This window comes from Mirounga angustirostris, unplaced genomic scaffold, assembly GCF_029215605.1.
Source record: "Mirounga angustirostris isolate CCGP_5_RB_7025 unplaced genomic scaffold, mMirAng1.0.hap1 SCAF_8, whole genome shotgun sequence".
NCBI lineage: Eukaryota > Metazoa > Chordata > Mammalia > Carnivora > Phocidae > Mirounga > Mirounga angustirostris.
Window position 1 is genome coordinate 16,428,511 of NW_026991716.1, and position 12,590 is coordinate 16,441,100.

A 12,590-nucleotide genomic window follows, 5' to 3' on the forward strand; every position below is an offset into this window, starting at 1 on the left:
TGCCCTCTCTTGTCCGCTGGGGTACGCCTGCACAGGAAGTACAGTTACCCCCATTGTGCAGAGAAGGGAACTGTGCGTCGGAACATTTAAGCAACTTATTCAGCATCTCACAGCCGACAGATCCAGGGAGAGACCTCAGGTCTTCCGATGCCTCGTCCTGTGTGTGAATGCACAGTCTGCCTCCCTGCCTGGATCAGCCGAGGAAGGAGACCCAGGAGGTGGTCAGAAACACGGGACTGGGACCCAGGGAGGGCAACTCATCCAGGAGGGGTCCACACACAAGCAGCACTGAGGCCATGGGAAGGATGCTCCTGTCCAAGGATGAGGGAAATGAGAACAGAGCAGAACAGAGCCTTGGGAAACACGGGCCAGAAGTGAGTGGAAGGTGAAAAGCCAGGAGCCAGTGATGAAGACTGAGAATTCTAGCCTCATTTTAAGGTCCTTTTCAGTTTCTGCACGTTTGCATGAGCCAGCTGAACAAATAACAGCTCCTTTTCTACTTGCTTTTCAGGTATATGCCATCCCACCCTCTGCTTGCCGAGATGAGGCAGGACTTAGGGAAAAAGAGTATGATTTCCCGCCTCCAGTGAGACAAGCTGGAAGGCTGGACGTCAGACCCGAGGGCGTCTATGACATCCCCCCAACCAGCTCCAAGCCAATGGGGAAGGACCTTCACATAAAATATAACTGTGATGCTCTGGGAGCCGCTGACCTGGCGACACGAAGACACCAAAGTGTCTCGCTGAACCACCCGCCCTCACAGCTAGGACAGTCCCTGGGTCCCCAGAACGATGCCTACGACATCCCGCGAGGGGTTCAGTTTCTGGAGCCGCCAACAGAAACCAGTGAGAAAGCAAACCCTGAAGAAAGAGACGGTGTGTATGACGTCCCTCTGCACAACCCCCCAGATGCCAAAGGCTCTCAGGACGTGGTCGATGGTATCAACCGGTTATCTTTCTCCAGCACGGGCAGCACCAGGAGCAACATGTCCACATCTTCCACCACCTCCAAGGAATCTTCCTTGTCGGCCTCCCCATCTCAGGACAAAAGGCTCTTGCTGGATCCAGACACAGCCATCGAGAGGCTTCACCGGCTCCAGCAGACCCTGGAGATGGGCGTCTCCAGCCTCATGGCGCTGGTGACCACAGACTGGCGGTGTTACGGATACATGGAACGACACATCAACGAGATCCGCACGTCCGTGGACAAGGTGGAGCTGTTCGTGAGGGACTACCTCCATTTTGCCAAGGGAGCTGTAGCAAATGCTTCCTGCCTCCCCGAACTCATCCTCCACAACAAAATGAAGCGTGAGCTCCAAAGAATGGAAGACTCCCACCAGATCCTGAGCCAGACCAGCCACGACTTAAATGAGTGCAACTGGTCCCTGAATATTCTGGCCGTCAACAAGCCCCAGAACAAGTGTGATGACCTGGACCGGTTTGTGATGGTGGCAAAGACAGTGCCCGATGATGCCAAGCAGCTCACCACAACCATCAACACCAACGCAGAGGCCCTCTTTAGACCGGGCCCTGGCAACTCGCCTGTGAAGAGTGGGTCCGAGAACATCATGAACTCCACGGAGTACCCACATCCTGCATTGCAGATGCAGCTGCTACATCCTGGGGACCACAAGGCCCAGGCCCTCCACAAGCCACTGCCCCCAAGCCTGGGCAAGGACCAGCCTCCTGACTGTAGCAGCAGTGACGGCTCTGAAAGGAGCTGGATGGATGATTATGACTACGTCCACCTACAGGTAAGGAAACCAGGTTCATAAAGCGCCTATGTTCGCATTCAGGGAGCCTGGGACTGACACGCGTACGGCTGGTAGGCTGGACTGCCAGAGGCGACATTGTTAATGGTTCAAGAGCAGAATCCATAGCTCATAGAGGGAGGCGACATTGTACAGTAGGAAGAACGCTGGCCTGAGAGTGCTGAGTAATCAGTTCTAGACCTTTTCCTGACACTAACTGTGTGATCGACTTTGCGAACCTCCTGGGGCCGTCATTTCTTCATTTGCAAAGTGAATGGAGCACGGGGTTGGAGTGATTCATTGATATGCCAAGTAGGAAGGGACTCCCCAGGTAGGAACGTGGGCCTTCAGATAATCACACCAGCTCCACCTCTATTTGCATTTTATGATAGAGTTCTGCATGGTATTTTATTTGAAGAAGGAGGGAGGCACTGTTAAAAAAAAATGAAAACTCTAGACTAGAGAAATTCTCAAGTCCCTTCAGCCCTACAACGCGTGTGTTTGTGTGTTTGATTACTTACAGAAAAACTTCACCCCACCTCAGGCTTACCTTGAGGAACACTGGGCATTTGTCAGTTGACCTAGAACGTCACCAGCACATGGGGAATTGGGCAGGCACAGTCTGCCTCCTACGAGTGGAAATTCCACCACGTTGACCTGGGATCCCTTTCACTTTGGGGAATTCAAACATTTGACCAAGATCCATTATTCAGAATTTGTCGTGCTATCTTCCTCGGCCATTCCCTCCATTTGACTGAGAGGGATGGATCATCCTAAGAACTGTTGAACTAACTACAGTTCCCGTGCATACAGGAGACCTGGCAAGGGAGAGAACTGAGCCCCACCTCCCACCCCCCACTGCTAAGGAAAGGTGTGGGAGAAAGGTCATAGGGGCATTCACCATTCCCCTGGAGGGTGGTTCAGCTCTGCATATTGGGAAATACTGGTTTGGTCTAGAGTTGTAGATGATTCGAAGAAACCAGGAGTGCAGTGTGGACCCCATTTAGACCTGCGTTAGGAGGTTTATGGGTTTGCATATAATCTGTTAGAGAAGAACCCTGAGAAATAGTACTGTGTAAGGAGGTTTGAAGGGGAGCGTGGATCTCCCAAAATGGTAAAGTGGAGCGAGATGGTGGTACCCCACGTGGAAACGGATTTTAGTTTCCAGCCCTGCCCTATGCGGGGATTCTGGAAGTCTGGCAGGGGAGTGCGCCATCCCTGACTGGCGTTCATAGGGCCTAACAGGGCCTAACAGGGCCAAGGCAATGGAAAACTAGAGGGTATTTACACATTTGTCAATGAAAGTGTTAGCACAAGTGAATCACAGGGGTGATGTAATGTTTTCTTTATGTTGAAAAACAACAGGGGAAGGAGGAGTTTGAGAGGCAACAGAAAGAGCTGCTGGAAAAAGAAAATATCATCAAACAGAACAAGATGCAGCTGGAGCATCATCAGGTAAGTTCAACCAGGACAAAACCTACCTAGTATTGCAGGTTTCCCGCTTCATAAGGAAGGTAGCCCTTCAGAAGATCATGATTTTGGTCCTTCCAGCATTCTTGGGCATAAATAAGCTCCAAGGCTCAGGGTGCCTGAGTGGCTCAATTGATCAAGCGTCCCAACTCTTGGTTTTGGCTCAGGTCAAGCTCTCAGGGTCCTGAGATCGAGCCCCATGTTGGCTCCGTGGCTCCATGCTCAGTGTGGAATCTGCTTGGGATTCTCTCTCCCTCTCCCTCTGCTCCTCTCCGAATGCTCTCTCTCTCTCTCAAATAAATAAATCTTTTAAAAAAATAATAAGCTCTGGGGTGCCTGGGTGGCTCAGTTGGTTGAGTGTCTGACTCTTGATTTCAGCTCAGGTCATGATCTCAGGGTCATGGGATCGAGCCTCAAGTCCATCTGGCTTCACGCTCAGTGGGGAGTCTGCTTCTCTTTCCCTCTCTTGCTCTCTCTCTCTCCTCCCCTCTCTCCCACTGCCCCTCCCCCTACTCTCTCTCTCAAATAAATAAATAAATAAATCTTTAAAAATAATAATAAGCTCCAAGGCTTATAATAGGGGATAAGAACAAAGAGAAAGTTTATAGCTTTAGCAATCCAGCTGGTGTGCCTGGATTATGTCTAAACAGCCATTTTTCCAGCTACTTCTGTACATCTAACATGTTAGGACTCTTTAGGTTAAGGCTGTTGGTCTCAAGAAGCAAGACCCAGTCAAGCTAGCCCAAGCAAACAGGTTTTATAGTAAGGCCATAGTAGGGGAATGCAGGAAGAGAAAATGCAGATACAGTCAAGTCCGATGAGAGCCAGGACTGTAAATTCTCTCTCCTTCTTGTACTGCCTTTTCTCTAAATCTGCTTTCTTCTCCTCTATTGTCTCACAGTCTCCTCTGCTTATCTACTCATTTGGCTCCCATTGAACTTTACAGAACCCATAAATGGCCATTCAAAGTCCTTTCCACAGATGGCTTTTCATCTCAGCATCCTCAGCTGATAGCTCCTTACTGTGGTTCATCAAATTCCTAAAAAAAAAAGAGAGAGAGAGAGAAAGAGAGAGTCTGATTGGGCCATCTCTATCTATCATCTATCTATCTATCTATCTATCTATCTATCTATCTATCTCCTACAACACAACATACATATCTATCTCCTACAACATATGGCTTGGCTGTTCTTGGTCCAATCTAAGAGAATGAGGGCAAAATCAAATGTGTTCAAAATATATCCAAGCCCTCAAACAAGGGATTTGGGCAAGGCAGGTTCACTCAAGAGTTGGGCATGAGTGGGACTGATGATGAGTATTGCTGGTACAGGGCATAAAAATAAAGAGTAATGGATTGAGGACTTACATGCCTTTTAAGTTGAAATGGCATGCAGAGACACGAACTGTCACATTGCACTCAGGAAACCAGAGTTCCTTTTTTTCTTTTTTAAAGATATTTTATTTTCTTATTTTTTTTTAAGAGAGATAGCGAAAGAGTGTGAGTGGGGTGGAGGGAGGGGCAGATGGAGAAGGAGAGAGAGAATCTCAAGCAGACTCTGCACTGAATGTGGAGCCCAATGAGGGGCTCCATCTTACACCCCTGAGATCATGACCTGAGCTGAAATCAAGAGTCTGTTGCTCAACTGACTGAGTCACCCAGGCGCCCCAGGAAACCAGAGTTATAATCCTTGCTTTCTGACCAGCCAACTCTGTGACCTTAGGCAAGTCATTTAATCTCCCTGAACTTCAGTTACTTCTATATAAAATGAGAAAATTCCCCCACCTCTCCATCTAATAAGATGATATATTTATGAACATATTTGCAAAAGCATAAGCAAAATGTCTTCAAACATCACCCTGTATCTGTTTCTGTCTGCTTTGGCATTTGGCCAAGTAGGACTGCAGGGCTTTAGGGAACTTGTTGAAACTGTAGTAATTTCTAAGAAGAAAGCAGATTCTGTTGAAAAGGAAAGCTCACTGTGCAATTCTTGGGGGAGAAGCTGGATGAGGTTATCCCTATTCTGACTGAGCTCTATCTTGGAGCAGAAGATCGTGGAGTCCTAAGCTCAGGTCATAGGTAGTCATTACCTGCAAAAGAAGGGTCTCCCCTGAGATTTGGTGGAATAGCATGAGACTATTATAACTGCAGTTTAAATAATAAACCAGCTGGGAGCAGTAAGGAAAGAAGAAAGCTAACACTCATTGAGTCTGACTGCTTGAGAGGTTCTTTTCTTTCAACAGCTCTGGGTGGCTAAGTGCTCTGATGAACAATTAGCATTCAGATTCCCTTAGAGATGCTCTTTTCCACACTGCACATGTATTTATAGGCGCTAGTCTCTCCCGTAGTGCTGCATAATAACATTTACAAATCTTGACTGAAAGAGTAGGAGAAACAGAAAGGGGTCATGGATGGTCATTTATCTAAGAGTCTGGAAGGGACAGAGTCAAGGCTTTCCCAGAGAAGGAGCCAACTGTCAGTGATTTACTTGATGAAGAGATCCCTCCATTTGATTTTCCTTCGCCTCCACTCAACGTTCAATAAACATTTACATAGAAACGAGGATAGACCAAACACCACTCTAAGCACTTTGTAAATGTTAACTCATGGAACTTTCATAAAGGTGCAGGTAACAGAGCTGAGTATAAAAGCTAGCTGACTTCCAGCCTTAGGGCAGAAGAGACCAACACCCCACCACGGGGGCCTGAGCTGAAGGATTCCTTAGCGATCCTCTTTCTCAACCTCTACATTTTACAGTTTAGGAAAGCAAAGCATCCCATCTAATAGGCGCTTGCCACTTATTAGGGATTGAAATCCCTGTCCCTGAACTCCAAGCCCTGGTTGGTTTCCAGGACAGCACACTGCCTTCCCCTTCAGGAAATCTGCTTGTGTCTCCCTTGCAGCTCAGTCAGTTCCAGTTGTTGGAACAAGAAATCACCAAGCCCGTGGAGAACGACATCTCCAAGTGGAAGCCTTCTCAGAGCCTCCCGACCACAAACAGCAGCGTGGGCGCTCAGGATCGGCAGCTGCTCTGCTTCTACTACGACCAGTGCGAGACCCATTACATCTCCCTCCTCAACGCCATCGACGCCCTCTTCAGCTGCGTCAGCTCGGCCCAGCCGCCCCGCATCTTCGTGGCCCACAGCAAATTTGTCATCCTGAGCGCACACAAACTGGTGTTCATTGGGGACACGCTGACAAGGCAGGTTGCGGCCCAGGACATTCGCAACAAAGTGATGAACTCCAGCAACCAGCTCTGCGAGCAGCTCAAGGCGATCGTGATGGCGACCAAGATGGCAGCCCTCCACTACCCCAGCACCACGGCCCTGCAGGAGATGGTGCACCAAGTGACAGACCTGTCCAGGAACGCCCAGCTCTTCAAGCGTTCTCTGCTGGAGATGGCCACCTTCTGAGAGGAGAAGGAGGGAAAGCGGGGACTGGGTGCGCTACTAAGGAAAACTGGAAATGCTATCTGGTTTTTGTAAATGTTATCTATTTTTGTAGATAATTTTATATGAAAATGAACTATTTTAACATTTTATGGGTTAGACAACATTCAGAAATTCAGGGAGCTAGAGGGGGAATTTTTTTTTTTTTTCCTGTGTGGTTCTTATGTAAACACAGAAGCATCTAAGGCATAAACTGTACAGAAACTGGTCCACGTGCGTGTGTATGCCTGTGTATTGGTGTTCGTTTGTAGCTGTTTGTCCAGTACATTCCATTAGAAAACATGAATGAAGAAGCACCTTAGTAAGCACGTCCTAATGCTGCTTTTTTTTTTTTTTTTTTTTTTTTTAGAAAACATACCAGTTAGTTGTAATATTGCTCTACATATATTAGCGATTATCCTGAGCCTGTCACTTCCAAGTCTGGGAAGCACAGTATGCGTATAAGTGTTCACCTTCCAACAACAAGGCGTGGCACGATTTGTTCTTGTTTGGAAACCCCTTTCAAAACTGACGGTCTTGGGCCCATTGTGGCAAAATGCCTCACTTGTGATTGAAAAAGCCCTTTTATAAAAGAGAGAAGTATATATATATATGTATAAATAAGAGAGAAGTTTCAGGAAGTATATGTTAACCCAAGCACCGGTATTTTAGAAGTGTGTAGAGGCCATATCCCCAGTTAGGGCTAGGTTGTTTCAACACGGAGAGGACATCGCAATAAAAGGAAAGCAAAAGTTTTCCCCAGGGCTTTTTGATCGTCTGCATTTATGAGTGACTTGGCCATGAGGTTTTCCAAGGGGTGTTTTTAGATTTCCAAAAACCATATTATTTGCAGCAGGAATTCATAAAGACACATCAGACTGCCATTGTCCACAAAAAGAAGGGATGGTTCCACCTGCCGGTTGTAAGTGGAGGGCCTTCTGACTCTCAACGTTCACTTAGGTGCTACTACCTCCATAACCTGGGGAAAACCACCCAGTTCTTTGGTCACTTAAAGGTTAGAGCCACCAGGCCACATCCTGTTCTAAGGGAATTCATTGCTCGATCTTGCACCTTCCTTAAAACATGCAGCTGCTGACCCGACACGCAGTCCATCCAGTCTTTACAATTCTGTCTGGCCCATGAGCCTGTGCATACAGCCCACCACCAACAGGACACCTGTTACACGCTGTGTAACAGCTCCCATTCCATAGTCTGTCCTGTTACACCTGCTGGTGTTGGCAGAGCATAGACATACCCATGAGCCATCAGATTGGTCTTGGGGCAAATGAAATACTTCCTACCTAGTGGGTAAATGTATTCACATATTAACAAGTCAGGAAGCATGTTATCTATAGGCTTTCAGTCCAGTTCTTATCTAATGGCTCTCATCTAGCCTATTTGAAGACGTTTTTATTTGCAGTATATGCCTTGACTTAATTAAGCTTGCTTGTTTTAAACAACCAAATCATTGGAACAGGAAAAGATTTTAGAGAAAAAATGTGTGATCTAAGTGTGAAAAAAATCAGCGAAACATCACAGAAGGTGCTTTTTGAAACAACCATTATTGTAGTTCAAGTTCCGTTCCGTCAAGAGATGATTAAAATGTATCGTTATATGACAAGCAAGCATGTGGGGAGAAAGGAGATTTCTGAAAACGAACTCAGCAGAAGGAGTTGAAAGGTGTCCCTATAGAGTTCATTGTATAATGTGTGTTTCTTAGGAGATGACAGACTTGTTCTAAGCTAAGTGGTGACATTTCACGTTTTCAAAACCAAAATTTCAATCTGTATTACTCTCTTCCCCATCTTGTATATAAAGGCTATTTTTAAATCATTAAATTTTTTGATCTCGATTTCCATAGGCACTGGGTTTTCTTTTCCTTATTCTTGTCTTTGTCACAGAATTGCATGTTGGCGTATTGGGCACTCCTAATAGAGAAAGTTAAATTATGGTTATTGTATTGTTAGTATAGATCTGGATTTCTTAGGAAAATTGAGAGTTGTTTATTTTTTCATTTTTTATCACTTCAGAGCATATTTACATTTGAAGAACATTCTGGGATCTGTGAACATTGCCAAACCCAAATATCTGGAACAAGGCTTAGCTTCACCAAAAAGCCTGTACATTTAAGTGATGGGTAGAATGACTTCTGCTATCATAATATGGATGTTGCCATTCATGAGGTTTTAGAATCAAAGAGAATGACTTAATTCATTTTGGAAGAGACATAAAAAAGAGTTAAAAGAAAATTTTTTGATGAAAATTAGAGATTCATAACCACATAAATTATTTTTAATGTTTAGCCTACTCTTTCACACATATCTCCTACTAAGATTTGTAGGTAAGGTATTTGAGTATACCTTGTACCATTTTGCCCATATCTATAAGTATGAAGTGATTTTCAAGAAAAGTGTCAAGGCACTTGAGTGGGGAATAGAAGTCTTTTGAAAAAATGCTGCTGGAACAACTAGATCTCTCCGTGGAAAAAAATAAGTACTTACCTTACACCCCACAGAAAAATGAAATGGATCATAGACTTAAATGTAATACTTCTAGAAGAAATCATAGGAGAAAGTCTTTGTGATCTCAGGTAGACAAAGTTTCCTTACATAGAAAAATAAATAAATAAATAAGCCATAAAAGAAAAAAATTGATAAATTGGACTTCATCAAAATTAAACTTTTGCTCTCCTAAGGAGACTGTTAAAAATACCAAAAGGCAAACCACAAACCAGAAGAAAATATTTGCACCACATACATCAGCCAAGAACATTTATTGGAATGAGGAGACAATGACATTTTTTTAAATGGGCAAAAAAATGTGAACAGAAACCTCACAAAAGAAGACATATGAATGGGCAATAAGTAAATGAAATATAAACACACCAAATAGAGTTACTAAAATTAAAAAGGCAAGCCATACCAACTTGATGGACAGGGGAGATATGGTATAGATGCTTTGGAAAATAGATGGGCAGTTCCTTAAAATATTAAATCTATGCCCACCGTACAACCTAGGAATTCCTCTCCTAGGTATTTACTCAAGAGAAATAAAAACCTATATCCATACAAAGACTTGAAGAAGAATGTTCATAACAGCTCTATTTGTAATAGCCAGAAACTAGAAACAACCCAAATGCTCATCTGTGTGAATGAATAAAACCTCGTGGTATATCCACACAATGGAATACTACACAGAGACAAAAAGGAACCAAAAAATGGAAACAAAACCAACATGAAAGAATTTCAAAACCATTATGATGTGTAAAAGAAGCCAGACAGAACAGAATACACAAGGTATGTTTCCATTTACACAAAATTCTACAAATGCAAACTATAGTGACAGGAAGCAGATCAGTGGTGTCCCGCAAAGAGGAGAGGGTGGGAGGGATTACAAAGGATCTCGGGGAAACCTTTGGGAATGATGAAAATGCCCATTTTCTTGATTGTGGTGATGGCTTCGCAGGTACACACGTGTGAAAACTCATCAGATTGTAACCCTCCTACAATGACTTTTTTTTTTAAGTAAGTGGTCTAACCACTCCAATTAGAAGTCAGAGATTCTCAGGCTGGATTTTTTTTTTTTTTTAAGCAAGACTGGGGTGCCTGGGTGGCTCAGTCATTAAGCGTCTGCCTTCGGCTCAGGTCATGGTCCCAGGGTCCTGGGATCGAGCCCTACATCGGGCTCCCTGCTCGGTGGGAAGCCTGCTTCTCTCTCTCCCACTCCCCCTGCTTGTGTTCCCTCTCTCGCTGTGTCTCTGTCAAATAAATAAATAAAATCTTTAAAAAAAAAAAAAAAAGCAAGACTAAACTATATACTACTTAAAAGGCACCTACATTAAATAAAAATACACAAATAAGTTTAAAAGCAAAGGGATAGAAAGAGATGTATCATGCACATTGTGATTTAAAAAAGAAAAAGCTGGAGTGGTTATATTGGCAGACAAAGTAGAATTGAGTACAGGGACAAAGGAGTACATTTCATGATAAAAGGGTCAACCCATAAAAAAAAAAAGTGAAACATTACTAACAGTGTATGTACCTAGTCACAAAGTTTCAAAATACATGAAGCAAAAACTGATATAACTGAAAGGAGAAAGGGAAAATCTGTAATTATAGGTAGAGATTTAGATACTCCTGTCTCAGTAATTAATAGAACAAGTAAACAAATTATCAGTAATAACTGGTAAAGATGGAGCAGCTGGAACTCCCCTACACTGCTGGTAGGAATGTAAAATGGTGCAACCATTTTTGAAAATCGTTTGGCAATCTCTTATAAAGTTAAACATACACTTACCATATAACCCAGCAATTCCAATCATAGGTATTTACCTAAGAGAAATTGAAGTATATATGTCCACATAAAAAACTGCAATGAAGACAATCCAATGGCATCAATAGGTGAGTAGATAAATAAATTGTGGTCTATTCATACAACGGAATACTATTCAGCAATAAAAAGGAGTGAATGGCTGTAATTTCTCTGACATCCGCCACAGCAACATTTTTCTAGATATGTCTTTTCTAAGGCAAGGGAAACAAAAGCAAAAATAAACTACTGGAACTGCATCAAAATAAAATGCTTCTGCATAGCAAAGGAGACAATCAACAAAACAAAATAGCCAACTTACAGAATGGGAGAAGATCTTTGCACATGACATAACCAAGAAAGGGTTAGTACCCAAATTATATAAAGAACTTCTACAACTCAATATCCAAAAAACAAATAATCCAATTTAGAAATGGGCAGAAGGCATATAGAGACATGTCTCCAAAGAGATACAGATGGCCAACAGACATGTGAAAATATGTTCAACATCACTAATCATCAGGGAAATGCAAATCAAAATCACAATGAGATATCACTTCACACCTGTCAGAATGGCTAAAATCAAAAACATAAGAAACAACAAATGTTGCTGAGGACGTGGAGAAAAAGGAACCCTCGTGGGACACCTGGATGGTACAGTTGGTTGAGCATCAGGCTCTTGGTTTTGGCTCAGGTCATGATCTCAAGGTGGTGAGATCGAGCCCCATATCAGGCTTCAAGTTTAGCGAGGAGTCTGCTAAAGTTTCTCTCTCCATCTCCCTCTGCCCCTCCCTGCTCACTCACTCTCTCTCTCTGTCTCCTTGTCTCTCTCTCGTGAATACATAAATCTTTCAAAAATTTTTAAATTTAAAAAAAAGGAACACTCTTGCACTGTTGGTGGGAATGCAAGCTGGTGCAGCCACTGGAAAACAGCATGGAGGTTCCTCAAAAAATTAAAAATAGAATTACAATATGACACAGTAATCACACTATTTACCAAAAGAATACAAAAACACTAATTCAAAAAGATATATGCATCCCTACATTTATTGCAGCATTGTTTGCAATAGTCAAATTATGGAAGCACCCCAAGTGCCTATTGATAGATGAATAGATGCAGACGGGTGGTGTGCGTGTGTGTGTGTGTGTATACACACAATGGAATATTGCTCAGCCTTAAAAAAGAATAAAATCTTGCCATTTGTAACAACATGGATGGAGCTAGAGAGTATAATGCTAGGTGAAATAAGTGAGAAAAAGACAAATACCATATGATTTCACTCATATGTGGAATTTAAGAAACAAAACAAACGAACAAAGAAAAAAGAGATAAAGAAACAAACTCTTAACTATAGAGAACAAACTAATAGGGGAGGTGGGGGGGTGAAATAAATGAAAGGGATTAAGGGTACATTTATCAGATGGGCACTGAGTAATGTATAGAATTATTGAATCATATTGTACACCTGAAACTAATATAACACTGTATGTTAACTACAAAAAAAAGGGCAACCAAATCAAAAAATTCATAAAAAGGAGTGAACTAATTATACACATAACAGCATGAATGAATCAACCTTAGAAATATTTTTTTTTAAGATTTTATTTATTTATTTGACAGAGAGAGACACAGCGA

General features: G+C 43.1%; 1 protein-coding gene across 3 annotated transcripts in view; it reads left to right on the forward strand.

Moving 5' to 3' along the window:
- NEDD9 (neural precursor cell expressed, developmentally down-regulated 9) overlaps positions 1-8,498 on the forward strand; it is a 188,959-nt gene extending 180,461 nt beyond the window's left edge. For all 3 annotated transcript variants that reach the window (XM_045866374.3, XM_045866377.3, XM_045866373.3), the window contains 3 exons: positions 512-1,753; positions 3,116-3,205; positions 6,122-8,498. In XM_045866374.3, coding sequence (XP_045722330.1) covers positions 512-1,753; positions 3,116-3,205; positions 6,122-6,631 — 1,842 coding nt within the window. In that variant the 3' untranslated portion in view covers positions 6,632-8,498. The remainder of the gene's footprint in view (positions 1-511; positions 1,754-3,115; positions 3,206-6,121) is intronic.
- Positions 8,499-12,590: the final 4,092 nt, after the last annotated feature.